The sequence below is a fragment of the Acomys russatus genome, chromosome 8 (assembly GCF_903995435.1).
Source record: "Acomys russatus chromosome 8, mAcoRus1.1, whole genome shotgun sequence".
NCBI lineage: Eukaryota > Metazoa > Chordata > Mammalia > Rodentia > Muridae > Acomys > Acomys russatus.
The window spans coordinates 44,513,595-44,534,633 of record NC_067144.1 but is presented as its reverse complement, the minus strand read 5'-3'; the positions used below and the strand labels follow the sequence as shown (position 1 = coordinate 44,534,633).

At 37.8% G+C, this 21,039-nt stretch overlaps 1 protein-coding gene across 3 annotated transcripts in view; it reads left to right on the top strand.

Annotated features, from left to right (window-relative positions):
• Epha3 (EPH receptor A3) overlaps positions 1-21,039 on the top strand; it is a 322,281-nt gene that overhangs the window by 216,512 nt on the left and 84,730 nt on the right. For all 3 annotated transcript variants that reach the window (XM_051150116.1, XM_051150115.1, XM_051150114.1), the window contains exons 4-5: positions 10,528-10,683; positions 11,442-11,777. In XM_051150116.1, the coding sequence (XP_051006073.1) occupies positions 10,528-10,683; positions 11,442-11,777 (492 nt within the window). The remainder of the gene's footprint in view (positions 1-10,527; positions 10,684-11,441; positions 11,778-21,039) is intronic.

The window sequence follows — 21,039 nt, the reverse complement described above, 5'->3', positions numbered from 1 at the left end:
TTATTCCATCTTAGGACATACAATTCTTCTTAGAAAGTAAAGCAAAGATAGTAAAGCATATGCTCACAGCCAGGCTCATTTAGCATTCTCCATGGTGAAAGCCCTCTGGACATTTTTCAATCTTACTGGCATCTCTCCTGCCTAACCTGATAGGACAACAGCAAGCACAGTAAAGTCTTGTTGCCAAGCCATCTTTGAGCCATACCATATTGTTATGGATTCTGCATTTTGCCTTAGGCACTTTATTTCTTTATTCATTTATTTTAAAGACAGGAAGTAGCCCAAGAAGGAAATACTTGATCATTTTGTCAGTGCTATAATTTGAAGGCAGTTTAATGACTGAACAGAGCCACGTCCAATGCATGGAAATGTCCCAGTCTTGCTACCAAGCCTCATACCTCTATTCAGATGACAAAGAATAGAGTTCCTGAAAGATTGGGGAGTCCACCTCATTTGGAGAATAAACAGTTGCTTTGACCTTGTACTGTGAATTAGCCTCTGTCAGGCTTGGATTTGTAAGACCAGGAAATCATGTTTAGTTGGTGGTGTTCAGGCCATTAGATTGTGTTTACGACAGGGAGTCGGTGGTATAGCCTTGTGTGTAGCAGCTCAAGTCTGAATACTGAAAGAGCACTACTTACTACCAGCTTTGTTTTATAATTTAAAGGTAATTCAAATTGAAATGAGCCTTTTAACCCTTAATTAAAACCATGCTTCTTCTAAAAGTCAGCCTCATTTGTCAATTGGAGACAAAATTCACTTTGTAACTAAAGACTGTCTATTTTCTTTCAACAGTAGCCACCATGGTTTACTAGGTGCATTTGCTTTTCTTCACCATGGTAACCTGACCCACTCTGTGTATCAGCAGAGCTCAAAACCATCAATTATAACCTGGAGGAAAAGGGTGGTGCATTCTTTCAGAAGGAGGCCAAAGATGTGTCTAGAAACGCTCTTGTAATAATTACATGACACGTACTGGGCTTGCAATACATCCTTTTTCTTCTTCATTATTTGCTGGAGCTGGCAGGGTGTGATATTTAAGTTCCTATGGGCCCAGAGTGTTTAATTCCTAGTTGATCATTTTGCTTTCACCTATAGAATTGAATGTTCCCAAGATATTTCTGATTCTTCTGTTACAGATTAAAATGTTCTTTTTATTTCCTTGCTCTTGCTTGCTCTCTGTTGCAGTGATTAAAAGCATGAGCAAAAACAACCCAGGGAAGTGAAGGGTGTATTTGTCACAGCTTCGGATCATAGTCTATCTATCACTGCTGGGAGCTAGGGCCAGAGCTAAGCAGGATCAGGGAGAGGCAGCAACTATGGAGAGAAGCTGCTTACTACTGGGTCCTTGTGGTTTGACTAGCCTGCCTTTATACACACACACAAGACATATGTATCTTAGGCTCACCTGCCAAGGATAATATGACCCACAGTGCAATTAAGAAGATAGAATAAACAAATCTGATTCATAGAAAATCCACAATGATATGCAGTAGCCTTGAGGGGTGCCTCTCTCACACTTAATCCATGATTATTAATTTAAGCTTATACATCCTCCTACCATCATTTGGCTACTTAAAAATCAAAGATGAGAGCTCCTATCATAACTAATCTAGACTATCTTGTGTAACTCATAGAGAAAACATACCAGGGACCACATAAACATATACACAAGTGAGCAGGGGGAAAGAGGATGGAGGAAAGAAAAGTGGCATTTAAAACATTTCCTGCCACTTAAGATATTGGAATCTTTTATTTGCCCTTTGGTTTTATGAACATGGACTTAAAAATCAATGAATAGTTTTAGCAGAGTTTAACCAAGAACATTTTTCTACCAGATTACCCAAAGGAAGTTATGAATTAGAGCTCTATAATTGGGCAGCAGGTTTTAAATATGCTTTTATTACTTCTGCATACTGAATTAGTAGGTGGGTGTTTCATAGTAGTTCTTGACTTTATAGCTGAGATTTTTTTTGCTTTTTTTTTGTTATTAATTTATTCTTGTTACATCTCAATGTTTATCCCATTCCTTGTACCCTCCCATTCTTCCATTCTTCCCTCCCTTCCATTTTCCCATTATTCCCCTCCCCTATGACTGTTCCTGAGGGGGATTACCTCCCCCTGTGTATGCTCATAGGGTTTCAAGTCTCTTCTTGGCAACCTGCTATCCTTCCTCTGAGTGCCACCAGGTCTTCCCCTCCAGCGGACATGGTCAAATGTGAGGCACCAGAGTATGTGAGAAAGTCATATCCCACTCTCCACTCAACTGTGGATATTCCATCTTACACCCATCAGAATGGCTAAGATCAAAAATTCAAGTGACACCACATCCTGGCAAGGATGTGGGGAGAGAGGAACACTCCTTCATTGCTGGTGGGAATGCAAACTAGTGCAGCCACTTTGGAAATCTATCTGGTGCTATCTCAGAAAAATGGGAATAGGGCTTCCTCAAGACCCAGCTATTCCACTCCTTGGAATATACCCAGAAGATGCTCCAGCACACAACAAGAAAATTTGCTCAACCATGTTCATAGCAGCCTTATTCATAGTAGCCAGAACATGGAGATTTTTATTTTAAAACTAGATACCAGTCTAGAGAGATAGCTCAGTGGTTAAGAAAGATTTGCAACTCTTCCAGGTGTCATGATATCTGTTCCTTGTATCCCTATTGGTCGCCTTATAGTTGCCTCCAGCTCCTGTGGATCTGGGACCCACAAATATGTGGCATAAACACACACATGTATATACATATGTATTATTTATATATGTGTGTGTTATATACAAAAATAAAAAATTGTTGAAATGTACATGTCTTTTGAAAATATTTTTTGTATTTGCTATCAAATATTGGTTTATTGGAGAGTCAGAAGAAGCTTGTCAACTTCAAAAACAGGGTGAAACCAGAGATGGTAGCTCACACCAGTAATTCAATCACTCAGGAGTGTTTGGCAGGAGGAGAGTTATGAGGAAACACATTAACACATACAATTTCTACTCTTCCTGAAAATGGTTTTCCATATCTAAGTGAAATCTTTTTAGCATATAAAACATACTTGCATGAGAGACATATGTAAATTGTTTCAGCATCAGTTTTACAGTAAAGGAAGTGTGGCAAATATGAATCCATTTTAATGCAAAATGTTCAATAATTCCATAAGAATTTTTTTCTGAAGAATGAACAAGCTAAAATATATAGATAGGTGCTTTAGCACAAATTAATTCCTGACAAGGGAGGAGAATGATTTATTGGTAGGATAAAGTGAGATTGTCATCTGTGTTAATATAGATAGATGCTAGATTGATAGATGAAATAAATAAATAAATAAATATGATAGATAGATAGATAGATAGATATACCTTCCCCTTATACATTTATTTTTCCAAGACAGTTCATATTAGTGAAAATTAAATTTTAAGTTTTATTTTCAAGTATGCTCCCCAGTATTAGTTGGTGATTCAGGGAAAAAATGACATACAATGAGAAAAGAAGGATTTATTTCATACATATTTTCAAAGTGTATCATTCCACCTTATTTGTTTTGTTTGTTTGTTTGTTTAAGGCAGGCTTCTTTAAAAAGATGCTTTTATTTCCTCAATGAGGTGATGAGATGAGACTAATACCCAAGCATTATCAATACATGCTTTAGTCTGAGACCAAAGCATTTCTATCTCTGTTCTATCTATACCTAGGGCTAGGCCTGAAAGCTTCTAGCCCCTGTACAATCTAATCATCTGCAAGGCTGGACCTTGAAGGTGTCAGCTTTCAGCCTGTATCTGCTAGAATAAGCCTAGAATGTTTTCAGCCTCTGAGACTTACTGCTGAATAAGTTCACCCTATATACTTCTTTTATTTTTTTTTTCATTTGCATGCTTAATTTTATTTTATTTATTTTTTTTAATTTTTATTTTTTTTATTAATTTATTCTTGTTACATCTCAATGTTTATCCCATCCCTTGTATCCTCCCATTCTTCCCTCCCCCCCATTTTCCCATTATTCCCCTCCCCTATGACTGTTCCTGAGGGGGATTACGTCCCCCTATATATTCTCATAGGGTATCAAGTCTCTTCTTGGCTACTTGCTGTCCTTCCTCTGAGTGCCACCAGGTCTCCCCCTCCAGGGGACATGGTCAAATGTGAGGCACCAGAGTACGTGAGAAAGTCGTATCACACTCTCCAAATGCAAACTAGTACAGCCACTTTGGAAATCTCTCTGGTGCTATCTCAGAAAAATGGGAATAGGGCTTCCTCAAGACCCAGCTATTCCACTCCTTGGAATATACCCAGAAGATGCTCCAGCACACAACAAGAAAATTTGCTCAACCATGTTCATAGCAGCCTTATTCATAATAGCCAGAACATGGAAACAGCCTAAGTGTCCCTCAGTAGAAGAGTGGATAAAGAAACTGTGGTACATATACACTATGGAATACTACTCAGCTATTAAAAACAAGGAATTCCCGAAATTTGTGGATAAATGGATTGAGCTAGAAATGATCATAATGAGTGAGTTAACCCAGAAGCAGAAAGAATCAAATGGTATATACTCACTTACATCTGCATACTAGCCCAAGGGGCATGTCCCACAAAAGCCTTCACTTACCAGGAAACTGGGACAAAGGGGAAGGCATCCTATTGGGACTCTAAATGAGAGACGCATGGGAGAACAGCAAAATAAAAGGATCCAGAGGGTCCTAGAAATCTACAAGTAGAACAATATGATAGGCAGATTTGGGCCCAAGGGTCCCGCTCAAACTAAGGCACCAGCCAAGGACAATACAGGAGGTAAACTTTAAACCCCTTCCCAGATCTAGCCAATGGTCAGAATATACTTCTTTTAGAACTAGTGCTAGCTGGTTAAAGTCATCTGTTCTCATGCAAACTCCTCTCCAAGCTAACTGATTCAAACTGGCTTCTCTTGGCTTCTGAATGAATTGCTCTGCTTGGAAAAAGTGAAATCATGATCAGAACTGCACTGATTGCATGAATACAACAGAATTGATTCAAACTTTAGAAACTCAACTGAACCTAAATGCATTCAGCTAAACTGCACCAAACTGCTCACTCTGTTCCTCCACTGTTCTTAAGCAGCCTCTCTTTCCTGTCCTTGTGAGAGTTGGGTGTATCCTATCTCTCACTTTTCTATTAAGTCTTTTTCTTTTTTTTTTTAATTATTAATTTATTCTTGTTACATCTCAATGTTTATCCCATCCCTTGTATCCTCCCATTCCTCCCTCCCCCCATTTTCCCATTATTCCCCTCCCCTATGACTGTTCCTGAGGGGGATTACGTCCCCCTATATATTCTCATAGGGTATCAAGTCTCTTCTTGGCTACTTGCTGTCCTTCCTCTGAGTGCCACCAGGTCTCCCCCTCCAGGGGACATGGTCAAATGTGAGGCACCAGAGTACGTGAGAAAGTCGTATCACACTCTCCACTCAACTGTGGAGAATATTCTGACCATTGGCTAGATCTGGGAAGGGGTTTAAAGTTTACCTCCTGTATTGTCCTTGGCTGGTGCCTTAGTTTGAGCGGGACCCCTGGGCCCAAATCTGCCTAAGTCTTTTTCTGATTCATCGTTTTGCCTGGCCCTCCTTGTTTGGGAATAAAGGTGTGTACTAAGGGCATGTCTATATTCCAGTGAGATTCTGTAGACCTAGGTCTTTGGGTGTGATCCTTTGACAGAATAATTATGTTACTGCATTAAAATCCTCTAAAGATCCCAATCTGTAGCCCAAGTTGCTATAAAACTCATGGATATCCTCCTGTCTTGTGTTACCAAAGACTAAAATGGAGAAGATGAACCACCTTTTCTGTGTTCACGGTGTTTTTTAAATTGACAGTCTCTCTGTTCTTCCAATAAAGGAATGTGCTTTCCCATTTCCCCATGCTATCATTAGACATGAAATACAAGAAAAATAAATCTTTGAGGCAGACATATAAACAGCAACATTACTTTTTCTATAATGGTTTCTTATTTGTAGTAGATGACAAAAAAACCAAATTCATAAAAAAGCTTACATTTTATTTATTTTTTGTTCTTGAATGTCTTTTTCCCTTTTTTATTAAAAAATAAAATCATTCATACTACATCTCAATTGCTACCCCATCCCGTGCATCCTCCCATTCCTCCCTCCCTCCTGCTTTCACCCCATCCCCCTTCCCTATGACTGTGACTGAGGGGGACCTCCTCCCCCTGTATATGCTCATAGGGTATCAAGTCTCTTCTTGGTAGTCTGCTATCCTTCCTCTGAGTACCATCGGGCCTCTCTATCAAGGGGACATGGCCGAATATGCGGCACCAGAGTTTGTGTGAAAGTCAGTCCCCACTCTCCACTTAACTGTGGAGAATGTCCTGTCCCTTGGCTAGATCTGGGTAGGGGTTTGATGTTGACTGCACATATTGTCCTTGATTGGAAAGCTTACATTTTAAAAAGCAAATTTAGATGATTGTTTTTCTAAAATGCTTATACAAGATTTAGATTTTATTTAAAATTATATAGTAGTGATTAATTTACTTTCAATGATTTATTTCTATAAAATTAGAAACAGAAAAATAACGGGTATGATAGCATATCTGCAACCCAAAACATTGCAGAAGAGGCAAGAACTTTTTCAGGTGTCCTAAATCATTCTGGGTTGCACTGTAAGTCCCAGGCAAGCCAGGATGAGATATCAAGACCCTCTCTAAAAAACTGAGGGGAAAAAGAAAAAACAGATTAAAAAACAACTTTCTTGAATTTTGAACTTTCTTGATCTTTCTGGACCATTTCATAGGATTTTTTTATCTAGGGTACACTATTGCTTCTCTCCTATTCCTCTTTCTCATCTGTTCTTCCTTTGTTTGAATAATCCAGGATTTAAAATGTGATGGGCGGTGGTAGTGCATGCCTTTAACCCAGCACTTGGGAGGCAGAGGCAGGCAGATCTCTGTGAGTTCAAGGCAAACGTGGTCTACAGAGCAAGTGCCAGGACAGCCAAAGCTACATAGAGAAACCCTGTATCAAAAAAACTAAAGTGAAAAAATAAAATAAGATAAAATACAATAAGCAGATTCATATCTACCCTGACTATTTTAACTACTGTAAGATCCCACTGAGGTGAGCACACTGTTACCGTTCAGAAGGAATAAGGACATCTATGATATTGATGTGTTCGTTAGGAGCAATTTATTGAACATTTAACACCCAGATAGTAAATATATGCTGGTAGTTAGAGACATCAGTCAAGCCATCTCTGAGGTGTCAGCATTTGTGGAGACTTTGTCCTCAGTTAGATGTGACTTACTTTCTGAAACCCAGTCCTCAGATGTAATGCATATCTACACTGGCTGGTGTGCTATTTTAGAATCATTGCACCTCCACCAGAGCTCCGGTTCTTTTACATTAAAGCAAGCTATGATCTTTCTAAGATGAAGACAATCTGAGACAGATGCTGGCTGATTCATTGCGTACACCCTACACATTCCTTGATTTTTTTAGACTTCAGCTCTTTGCCTTATTTAAGCTACTGTAGTTACAGCCATCATGCTCTCACAATGAAGGTCAGAAATGTGTATAATAGAGAGAACAGAGGGTGGTGTTCATCTGTCCTCTTAATTCTACGATTTTGCTCGTAATTTTTGGTCTTATTTTTGTCACTCGTTCTTAGCTGACATAAAATATGAATAAAAGGTTATCCGGCACGGCGCAATTCTTGACAGAATCAGAACTATATTAGGAAGCAAGATGAAAATTTTCATATGGGGTAAATGTTATATAATACTGGCCTTATGTCACTAAGTAATAACTCGCCATTACATACTGATCTATGGTGGATTTAACTAAGTCATACTGGCCACTTCCTACTCAAGTTTCATGATGTCTCTCAAATTACAGGCCATCTGTGGATGTCTACAGCTCACTTAACATTTCAGGAGCTCTTTTCACCTTTTCTTTCTTTCTTTCTTTCCTTCTTTCCTTCCTTCCTTCCTTCCTTCCTTCCTTCTTTCCCCCCTCCCCCCCTGTGCAACAGGAGCTCAATTTGTAGCCTTGGCCTGCCTGAAATTCACAGAGAACCACCTGCTTGTGCCTCAGAAGTGCTGATTGTAAAGGTGTGCCCCAGCAAGCCCTTCAAGAACCCTTTTCTTGTGATTAGAATTGGGGATTAGTTTACCTTCATGCCTATCAGACAGCCTAGGTGAAAACTGTTAATTGCCAAATACTTATTAAACTGAATATATGTGCAATTAATGTTTTTATCATCATCTAGTATTATTAACCATGACTGGATTTATTCTATTTACTAGTTTGAATTATGTTTGTAGCTTGTTGACTTATTGAATGTAACTACCAAACTTAGAGACTTATTGAACATATCTACCTTCAAGTGTTATCAGTAGTCTAGATGGAATGTGGTGCAGCTAAGACATGGCTTCTGCGTTTAAAAATATCATACAGGCATTACAGCATGAACAAAGTGTGATTGAGTACTTAGTGAATACCTTAATGGCAAAAGCTGAAACTATAAAAGCCTCAAACAAAAACATACAGATTAAACCTAGAAGCAAACAAAATAACAAACTACACCAGTGTGTTGTTAATTAGCTTTGTAATGATTCTATAAAACCTTTTTGAAAATGAAAAGCCATTCTGTGATTAATTGAATTGAAAGCAGAAGTTAAATACGTGGTTTGTTTTTATAGATTATATCATTTCCATCTGAAGTGATAGGATGTGAGCTATGAATGGAAGTTTCTAAGCAACGCTTAAGGCCTATAAGGGTGAATATTTGTAATCCTCCTACACATTGGTTTGTGAAAAGAATATTTATTTGTGTACACCTCAGTTTGACAAAACAAGGCAACTCATATTGCAAAATCATGTTGGAATAGACATTCTTATTAGGAACTAGAAAAGAGAAAGTCTAGGTAAATAAGTTTCATCATTTATGTAATTCTAATGGCTTGTTTTTCCTTTGTATTTTCCATGTTTTATTTTAAATGCATATGGAGAATTTAAGATCTGCTCACACATGATGTTCTTTCCTTGAGTACAAATAACACTTCATTTACAATATAAAGAAAATGGTCAAATATGAGGCACCAGAGTTCATGTGAAAGTCATACCCCACTCGCCACTCAACTGTAGAGAATGTTCTGTCCATTGGCTAGATTTGGGTAGGGGAGACCTGGTAGCACTCAGAGGAAGGATAACAGGTTACCAAGAAGAGACTTGATACCCTATGACCATATACACGGGGAGGAAATCCCCCTCAGGAACAGTCATAGGGGAGGGGAATAAGGAGAAAATGGGAGTGAGGGAAGAATGGGAGGATACAAGGGATGGGATAAACATTGAGATGTAACAAGAATGAATTAATAAAAAATTTTTTAAAAAACAATATAAAGAACATTAGAATATATTGAATATATAGAAAATTATTAAATTTTCTTATACTGTGGGCATTCAGTGTATGTACAAATGCCACAAACCATCCAATCCCAACATAGACATAATGCGGAGTTCTAAAAGATGAAGCCTAGAATTTGGATGTCAAGGTCCTTCCCTAAAATAATGTCAAGAGAAGCCTTGTTAGAAATTTCGCAGTGATTTCACTGTCTATTGTACTTATTAAATGAATTGAACAAAAAAGCATTTGTTAGATGTTCCATCATACTAAATGAAAGTAATGGAAGGCAGCACTCTATGAAGAGTCTTAATGGCAAGCTGGAATCAGTGTTGAAAAGCAGCTTATTGGACCTATAAAATACATGTTGCAGACACATGCAGAGAAAGAAAGAATGTGACAGAGCTTGAGGTTGCCAGGTACTTTTACCTAGTAGTGGTTCACACCAAAAGAGTTGAAATGAGGAAAGTGTGCTGCCTTTCAGATGTGGATAAGGAAATGTTCTTAAATCTTGTTGGAATTCACTGCCCTAGAAGTTAAGAAACATTATCAAGACGATTACTAGCACTAGTACAAGCACTACTGCTACTACTGGCTCACAAAAATCCTCTCAACAATCTTAAAATACACAGCACACTAAATTTTCCCCACTTCAGTCTCTTACAGTACTCAGGACACAGTTCTATGCAGATAGAAGTGTGAAGACAAGCCATCGTGCAACTGAGTTATAGTAACTGCAATGCAGACAGGACAGTGCATCATGTTTTAGAATCAGAATGACGACATCATGACAAGTTTTGCCTGATTCTCACCACAAATTGTCCAATGCCAAAGAAAGCTGTGGAGATACATGTTGAAAAATTTACCATTCTTTAGTGCCCAAATCATTTAAATTCTGTCGCTTTTTTTTTTTTGTTTGTTTGTTTGTTTGTTTGCTTCCCTTGGCATTTGGTGTAGAACAAATTAAAATGAATACCAGGGGAAATCACGCTGTCCACATTACTTGCTTCTGTGAACTATGTGAGGAGACAAAATACTTTTCCTCATAAAAGAATTCTTGCTCTGACATCCAGCAATCTGTTTTACACATTCTCAAGATATGGTACAATTGCTGAAAATTTAAAAGAGTCATTTTGTTTGCAGCTTGTCGACCAGGCTTCTACAAGGCTTCAGATGGTATTGCCAAGTGTGTTAAGTGCCCACCACACAGCTCAACACAAGAAGATGGTTCAATGAACTGCAGGTGTGAGAATAATTATTTCCGGGCAGACAAAGACCCTCCATCCATGGCTTGTACCCGTGAGTAGTTCTGCTGCGACCCATGCCTTCATGTTTTGTTTTGTTTTGTTTTATCTTCCTGTGACATGTTGATGTTTGTTTTCAAGGTGTGTGTGTGTGTGTGTGTGTGTGTGTGTGTGTGTGTGTGTAACATTCGTCCATTTCTTTCTGTTTTCCATATGCAATCTGAAAACTCTCTGCTTCCTTCTCCATGCTTGACTCATCACGAATGCCACATTTATCACACAAAATGAATGAGTTCTTGAAGCACTTTTTACATTGCAACCCCTATAAAGAAAACGAAATTCTGTATCTGACTTCAGAATCTCACAATATATTTGCCAGGGCAGCAGAGGTTACAGATGAGGGATTTATGTTTGGGGATTTTTTATTATCTTTTGCTATCTCCTGATCATAGGTCACAGTAAAAAAAAAAAAAAAAAAAAAAAAAAAAAAAAGGGCGGGGGGACCAAGATTTATAAACATAATACTGAAGTTTTCCTAACTATTCACAAGGGGATTGAATTTAGTAGTAAATATCTTTGTTGGACATTGTGAATAGATTCTTAATCAGGGATAGAAACTCCCAGTTCATAGGTTGGGGAAGTTTCTCCTCTTGAATCCATGTGCCTATAATCTCATGGACCCTCCGAGGATGAATTAAAGTAGATAATAAAGACAGGATGGTTATTTACCTCTCCAGTTCCGTTATAAATTTCCTATTTCCCTTGTAGTAGAAGCCAGAGATGCTCATTAATCTTTGTGGAACCACTTTGCAGGACCTCCATCCGCACCAAGAAATGTTATCTCTAACATAAATGAGACCTCAGTTATCCTGGACTGGAGTTGGCCTCTGGACACAGGAGGCCGGAAGGATATTACCTTCAACATCATATGTAAAAAATGTGGGTGGAATGTCAGGCAGTGTGAGCCCTGCAGCCCCAACGTCCGCTTCCTCCCTCGGCAGCTCGGACTCACCAACACCACGGTGACAGTGACAGACCTCCTGGCACACACTAACTACACCTTTGAGATCGATGCCATTAATGGTGTGTCAGACCTGAGCTCACCACCGAGACAGTTTGCTGCAGTCAGCATCACAACTAACCAAGCTGGTGAGTACACCTTAGCGGTTTCGGACTTCAGCCGTCAAGTCCAACCAAGCCTTGTGTGGACAACAAGCTTGTGTGAGGAGATGGAAAAGAAACCCTGAACTTTTCTCTAATCTTGTGTTTAGACAATTGTGATACATTAGTAATTCACTTTAATTCTCTGATCAGAATAAACCACATTTGCATGCTGGTTTCAAAGCTAGTTTAAATCTATTGATGTCTAGCTGGGAATCTGAGACAGTAAGGGACCTCCTTAGAACATACTTAAACTTGAAGAACCTAGCAGGCAATTGAGGCTTGCAAAAGTTAGACAGTTTAAACACATACGTAGTTTTGTATTGGTTAAATTGGATCGATATATAGTTAATCATGCATTTACTATCACAAGGAATCCCTAAGTATCATAATTTTTTCTTTAACAGTGGATAAATTTACTAAACATAAGCAAGCTAGCCACCGAGCAAGTGTGTGCTTGTTTCTTCCTGTTCTTGACCAGGGGTGACACATGATTAGCTTTTTCAAATCCCTGTCACATGAAACTTCCCTCAAATAATGTACTATTATCTGGAGTTGTGAGCTAAAAGAAAACCTTTCTCTCTTAACTTTAGATTTGGAGTATTTTACCCAAGCAACAAAACAAAAACTGTAACATCTTCCCAAACTGACAGAAGAAGATCCCTTTGTCTGCATTTAACAAGTGTTGCCACCAACTGAATCTGGATAAGGTGTCTCTAATATGGCTCTGCTTGGTGATGATCTTCTTAACAAAGGGCTCAAATCCTAACAATGCTAATTCAGAAAGTCAGACTAGAAATGGGGCTGAAAAGGTCAGCCCTCAAATATGCTAAATTATCCCTCAACTCGGTGTCCCAGGTCCATCTTTATCCTCCCAGAATTCAGTTATCAAGAAGAAAAGTCCCAGCATTTAAGGACTAGCATCCTGTTCCCTTCAGGAGTCCCTGTCCCTGATAGCACAGCTGAGTATTGCTCCTTTCTGAGTATATACTGAAACACGTGCCTTTCTAACTACTACTCCTGGGTTTTGCTTTCCCTAACTTGGCTTCTAGTCTCTCATCTTGATGAAATTATTGTTTTCTTTAACGTTCTGTTCTAGTGATACACAAGCTTCGTGTGGGAAATGTGACACTTCTCAGCGGTGGTAATCAACCATGACTTTACTCTTTCTTAGGAGAGTTGCTTTGTCCCTCTTTATGCTGGATTCCAGTCCCTCCAGAGCAAGCTTTGACTATAGCACAGTTAATGGTATTTAATATTTATGAATAACCATATTAAAATGTACAACTCCAGTTTTTTTAACTGTCTTTATATGGAAAGATGAATAATTCTCATGTTCTATATTACATGAGCTTGGTTTATCCTATCCAGTGAACACTGGAATTCTACAGTTATAATGATGTGGTAAATGATTTACTCAAATCTCCTATTTCAAGCTGATTTATTACCTTTAAACAGGAACATCAATCTGTGCTCTAATTATCTCCTAAGTCAAACAAAAACATTGCAAAACAAGCAAGAGCTCCTTACGTCCTATCTTATCATTTCCCTCTGGCTTTCTGGTAATACATTAATCAGATGGTAATACATTAATCAGAAAATTAATAGTTCTGAATACAGGCAGCGAGAAGGAGAGGTAATGGGGCATTCAGGAGAAGGCCAAGACCCTACAAAATATATGAGATTGTCCTTGCCACCCCCACTGGCAGTTACAAATCATAGCATAAGTCAGAGATCCAACAGGCATTATCTGGGACTTTTCCTAAGATCACTCCTGTTTCTTTAAAGAGCAACCAGAGATTTGACCTCAGTGTGAAACAGAAATGATAAATTCATTTCATGGTGTCTGAATCATTTTGTATGCCACAGGGACAGAGGTCTGTGCTCTGTCTTCAATCCCCAAGGTAAGGTATAAAAGCATAGTTATATGTAAGTAATGCCATTTCTATTCAGAATGTCTCTTTGTTTTACTTTATTCTAAATCCTTTAAAGGTTAATGGACTGGTAGTCTTATAAAAATAAGCCCCTCCTGCCTGCCTTGGAGGGATTGGTTGTACTTTAGTTCTTTCTGTTCTCTCTATCTTCTCTATAAAGGATAAAACTGAGTGTGTCCCTTTTAATTTAGTTTAAGATTGAGTTTACTGATCCTTCTCTTGATTACAATGTTAAAGCTCCAAGATACTGTGCAATAAGGCACCTTCTAAATTGTAGAGGATTACGTGGCAAATTTAGGTATTAATTCTCCGCTCTCAATACTTACACAAAGTCAGTAAGATTTTTTTAAAAAGTAAATAAACATGATTCCTACCTAAAGCTTCCATCCATCAGAGTCCAAGTCAAACTTAGAGAGGAAGAATTACCGATTGCAGAATAAACATCTTAAGGTCTCCAGCTGAAATAAATTCCCACCTTTGGCTTTATTCCTTCATGTAGGGCTATTTACCTTTCCCTTTGAGAAATGCACATCCCACTTCTGGAATATCCATCTGCTTAGTCTTCATCTCCACCAATGATACATGACTTTTACACCCCGTAGCAAATAACAGATGCAGATGAGAAGAAGGGGCACATTCAGAGAACTCATAGAATCTTGAGTTCTGTGTTTGTTCAACTACTACTTCTAGAAGAGATCCAAACATGGTTCCGAACATTTCATCAAGACCTCAAGCTCTTTTGTCCCCATACTCAACTCTGCTTCCACATCCTACTCATGCTGCCGTTCAGCGACATGTACCACAAAGCAAAGAACAGTAATGCCGACCAGAAATGGACGGTGGCCTTGATGGAGATATTTTTCATGACTGGCTGCCATAAACTTGGTCTTTGCTACTTATTACCATGGGGTTCTAAAAGTGGTTCTGCATAAAAAACAAACGCCTTCATCATGTCCACCCTCCCATAGTGAATCTCATCATCTCCTCTATCATTCTCAGGTGACTTTCGCTGTACTTCTATTTTGAATTTAATTAAAATAATATTAGAAATTAAGAAAGACTCAAATGGTATATACTCACTTATATCTGCATACTAGCCCAAGGGGCATGTCCCACGAAAGCCTTCACTTACCAGGAAACTGGGACAGAGGGGAAGGCATCCTATTGGGACTCTAAATGAGAGACGCATGGGAGAACAGCAAAATAAAAGGATCCAGAGGGTCCTAGAAACCTACAAGTAGAACATTATGATAGGCAGATTTGGGCCCAGGGGTCCCGCTCAAACTAAGGCACCAGCCAAGGACAATATAGGAGGTAAACTTTAAACCCCTTCCCAGATCTAGCCAATGGTCAGAATATTCTCCACAGTTGAGTGGAGAGTGTGATATGACTTTCTCAGGTACTCTGGTGCCTCACATTTGACCATGTCCCCTGGAGGGGGAGACCTGGTGGCACTCAGAGGAAGGACAGCAGGTAGCCAAGAAGAGACTTGATACCCTATGAGAATATACAGGGGGAGGTAATCCCCCCCAGGAACAGTCATAGGGGAGGGGAATAATGGGAAAATGGGGGGGGGAGGAATGGGAGGATACAAGGAATGGGATAAACATTGAGATGTAACAAGAATAAATTAATAAAAAAAAAAGATTTCTTATGATATTTCCATTCATAAGATTTTAACATATTTTGTCGTTTTCCCCTTCCCCTTTCTCATTCAAAACCCTTCCACATAATTCTTCTTGCTCTCCTTCAAATTCGTTGCCTCCTTTTTCATTATTTGCTGTTAAATATAGGAATGCATTTTTCCTTTTCATTTTCCTCCCTTCAACTCCTCCAGTGGCAGCCCTTTCCAGTTCCCTTTCAAATGTATGGTCTCTTTTTCTTTCTTATGTTACATATACATATAAAAGGGGTGAAATATGAACACAATTTTTCTAGTACATTTAGTATTACTTACATTTATATAATTTCAAGAATGACTAATTGGTATTGGGTAAGCAATTAGAAGGCTCTTCGTGTGTGTGTGTGTGTGTGTGCATGTTTGTGGGTGGGTGTGGACATCCTGTACCAAAAAAGTAACAGCAAAACAAGAAAAAATACTGATAAATAAGTAATAAATATCTAAAATTTCAAATAAAATTCATGCAAAATATGAATAGAAGAGTATAATGTATATTTATGATTTCTGGATGATTGGTATCACTGCAGAAATGGCATAGTTTTCACATTGCACATTTTGTACATATAAAACAGAGCAAAAATAAATTAGGTTAATTTAGGTTTCTTACTGATGAGCCATTGAATTTTCTACAAAGGTATAAGACCTTAAAGATTGTTCAATATGTTGAATGCTTTTCCACTATAAACTTTTCTGAAATGATTTTTCCATCCATTTAATTTATGGTGAAAGAATTCCTTCCTTGGCATAAGAAAAAATTTGTTTCTTCTTTCAGTCAGAAATCATTACCAGATAAAAGCATAAAACTACAAATACAAATATAATTTCTCTTTATTTATTTAATTTTGTTGACCCAAGACTATCAGAAATTTAGTGTCTGAATAGGTTCTGTGGCAAGTTTTGGAATATTATTTTATTTGAATTTATTTTAACTGATACTTAAAATTTTATCAGTTAATAGAACAATGTTAAGTGACTTTGGGATCTTTCCCTCACTGAATTTTGTGACATGCTATTCCACTGAATAAAATATCATCATTCATTAGTATAAAAAGAAATGAAGAGTTAGCAAATTTTAATAAGCAATTTATATTTAAAATAGAGCTATTGGAAAAAAGACCTATTGGCTAAACTCAATGCTCTATTGCTTTATTCATTTATTTGTGTTCAATCTATATATCTCGTTTTCACATAGGATGTGGTGTCAGATATACTCATGACAGCAAAATACTTCCTGTCAAAGACAACTAGTCAGGCTTTCAAATTTCAAAAGAAGCAACTTTCCAAAATGAATATGGAAAAAGTACTCAGCTTGAACATCTGGGAACTGAGAGCTCCATATTCCTGAAGTACATATAAAATTGTGTTTTGCTATTCAGTTGCAATTCTGGGAGTTGTATTAGATAATAAAAAAAAACCTACAAGAAAGAACATTTTGTAACATTCAGGAAGTGAATCAGAAAAATGATATGTAATGAAAATTTCCTACCAATATGGTCATGACTAGATGACTCCACTAATGCACCACACTGCATGCTACTCTGTTTTTCTTTGAAAGTTTAAGGAAAGAAAGAAAGACAGAAAGAAAGCCTAAGAACTGAAATTTTATCTTTGCTTCTCTACATATAATGTCTAAGTCTGGCCCAGAGACGTCATATTGCATTTTCCTGTGTGGTAATGAGCTTCTACTCTCCTGTCTTAAATATGGAGCAGATAATTAAGTTAGTCGAGACTATCTTGATGCTGTGATGTGTCCTAGTGTACCAAAACAATTCATATCGATTATTATACAAGTGATGTCTTTCAGGTAACATTCCTTGATATGTAGAAACCTTATATGGATGCAGAATGGACAATACGCTGAGTGAAAACAAACTCATATATCATTATATGTAACATTTCTGGAAGGTTAACAGCATAGCAATGTAGAATATGCGCAAATGGGGGTCATTTGGGAACTTGCTAAAATGAGGAATAGTCCTGTCAAGTCTGAGTACTGTAATCATGGACCCCACATGGTGATGTACGGTCACTCTTCATTGAGGCTTATCAAGAAGCCTATTTTTAAGGAAGAGAATACCAATAATCATCTAGGAGAAGACGGTTAGTAAGTATAACATCTAGAGAATGGCCTTGGGGTGCGAACTTCTTTTATCTTAATGGAATTCTGCCAAGATTTCAAAATTAGTATTGCCCAGGAACATTTTTTAATCTTTTATCTCAAAACATACCAAAGATGGCATGTTTAAATATGCTGTGCCTCAGTAATGTTATTGTACATATGACTCTAAATGATAACATCACTCTATATAAAAAATTGAGAATTGTACATCTTAGGGACTCAAATCTATGTATATTACCTCATGCAGTAATGGGCCAACAACCCACTGTTTCACTGAAACAAATATGACAAGAAAAATGCATCTGAAAGAAAGAAAGGAAGACAGTTGAGTCTAAACTCAAGCTATAAATCCAGGTGCTTCCTGTAATAATGAGACAAATATGTGTTCCATATTCAAATTGAATTTGTTTAATTAATCTCAAATTTTGCTTTAAAATTAGTGTGAGGGAGATATTGGGTTATTCTGGGATGTTTTCTTTTTTATATATTTTATTAATTTATTCATATTACATCTAAATTGTTATCCCATCCCTTGTATCCTCCCATTCCTCCCTCCCTCCCATTTTCCCCTTACTCCCTTCCCCTATGACTGTGACTGAGGGGGACCTCTTCTCCCTGTATATGCTCATAGGGTATCAAGTCTCTTCTTGGTAGCCAGCTATCCTTCCTCTGAGTGCCACCAGGTCTCCCCATCCAGGGAATGTGGTCAAATATGGGGCACCAGAGTTTGTGTAAGTGTCAGACCCCACTCTCCACTCAACTGTGAAGAATGTCCTGTTCATTGTGTAGATCTGGGTAGGGGTTCCAAGTTTACTGCACGTATGTTTTCTTTTCCAAAATAAATGGTATAACAATTACTGCACAGTCTGTTATGTAAATTATAATGACAGAACATACATATTCCTGAAAAAGTTCTTAGGTTTGTTGTTATGCACTAAATCCAACAGAATAGAAATGTTATTACTGAATCAGGGCAAATGGGCTTTCAGTTTTAAAACCACAAAAGTATAAGTATTAAGTAAATAAATGTTAAAATATAGGAATTCAGAAGCATAACATGAGTGGTTTGGACCTCAACATTTTCAGTTGTATAGATCCTATGTGTTATATGAGACATTTAATGTACCGCGTGATCTAGTTTGTCCTTTATATCCACCCAACATGGGTGTATGTTTATAAATCAACTACTCAGTTCACTGAGGTGTCTTTAAGCAAATATAATAGAAAAATCAGAGAAATTTGGAGAGAACTGTTCTATGATTCTTAGATTTACTGAAGGCAAAATTAACTGCAGAGGCCAAATAAAAGTAATATAACATCAACCAGTGAACACTAAATCTACACATATCTTCAGCCTGAAGAAAAGAAAGAAATACAGGAAAAAATGAGATGACAAAAGAATGTCGCACAGTTTATTTTGGCTAATGATTTAGAATAATCTTTTGCCATGGATCCCATTAATCCAAGAGAGAAAGATTATGCACTTCCTAACAGAAGGTGTATCTTTTACTTATAATCACCACCTTAGTTGTTCTTATTGTTTTTTGATATACATTCTAATGAGTTAGGTGTGTTGTCTAAGATGTGTGTGTGTGTGTCTGTGTGTGTGTGTGTGTGTGTGTGTGTGTGCATATGCAAGCGTGAGTGCCTACTTGTATATTCATATATAATTTCAGATGTGCTCTCATGTCCAAGCATATGAGGTTGACTTTGTATATCTTCTTTCATTGTTTATTACCTTGACCTTATATTTAACTCTTTGTCTACACTGCCTAGCCAGTCACGATCCTGCCTCCCATGACCTGTGGACCTCTGTGCTTCCCCTAGTTCATGATAACTCATGCATTTTATGAGTACTGAGTAACTGAACTCATATCTTTACACATATGCATCAGGCATGCTAGCCACTGACTAGGCTATCTAGTTTTACTTTTTTTCTCATGATTTTTCTTATGTTTCTTTTTTAACATATACATTTATATTATTACACATGAATAAAATAAACTACATACATCAGGAAGGACCACAAAACATTCAGGAATTATATAAATGTTACATTCATAGTGATTTGGCTATTTGTATTTCACAAGCTTAAAGTAAGCATATTTACTATCTTGTTGGGTCTAAGTTTCTGAATTAAAATCAATATCTATCATATCTCATCTCTATTAAATTAAAACATCTATCTTGATCTAAAAATATCTTAAGCCCTAACCAATCAAGCTTAATTGTAAGACTAAACTATTTAGTCTTCAACCCCATCAGAGACTTGAGAAGGAATAAAACTTAAATGCCTGAGGGAACCAGAAGTGTCGGGCAGCAGCTTCCAAAATGGAAAAATGACTGAGACAGTTCACTGCCTGAACAGTCCCCCTGCATTCTCCTACCATGTAGGAGCGTCATCTTCGGCCCTGTAGCCCAATTCACCTACCTTACATGTTCTAGTCAGGTCATGTGCATGGTAGGATTTGGGAATGTGAAGAACAAAGGCATTAAATAATATTTTATACAATGTCAATTACATGTCTAGTGATCAATGCTTGGGAGTTTTACTTTTAAAGACCATGTGTGACACTTAACAAAAGGTTCACTCTCAAAGACCAGATCAACTTTTAGATAATTCCAGGTACTTTTTGGCAATAAATAACACATTTGATTAATTTCTATTTTGTGGGATTCCTGAGCATTGACAGAACACTTATTATGAGCCAACTACTATACCTCATGCCCTGTGGACAAAAATCATGATAAAGATGTGGTGACGATCTTCAAGGAGCTCTCCATCAGGGGGTTTTGAAAGTTCTTAAAAACCTTGCATGAAATCGATTGGTTTGGCCATGAAAAAGCAAGCAGGCCAGCTGCCAAGAGGCTCCAAGAAGCACCTGCAGCTGAATGAAGGCAACTAGTAATTTATCTTGAATTCAAAGATAGTAGCTAACTCTATGCAATAGTATCATCCTTTTATCCTTTTTCTCCATTACTTAAGTATGATAGTAAAAGACTACTAATTCTACCTTATTCTAACACCAACATCCACTCATAGACACACACACACACACACACATACACACACACACATACACATACACCACACACACACATACACACACATACACACGCACACATACACACGCACACATACACACACACATACACACACACATACACATACACCACACACACACATACACACACATACACACACATACACACACACATACACACACATACACACACACACACATACACACACACATACACACACACACACATACACGGGGGAGGGAAGGAGGGGGAGAGAGAGAGAGAGAGTGAGAGAGAGAGAGAGACACAGAGAGAGAGACACAGAGAGAGAGAGAGCGCACATACACCTTAAAACAGAAACACTGTCACAAACACAAATCCATAACACTGAAAGTGATTGACACACAATGTTCAATATTTAAGGGCCCATATGACATGTATAATAAGACCTTGTCTCCTTAAAGAGGAATGTCTTAAACAAGTAAGCTAGAT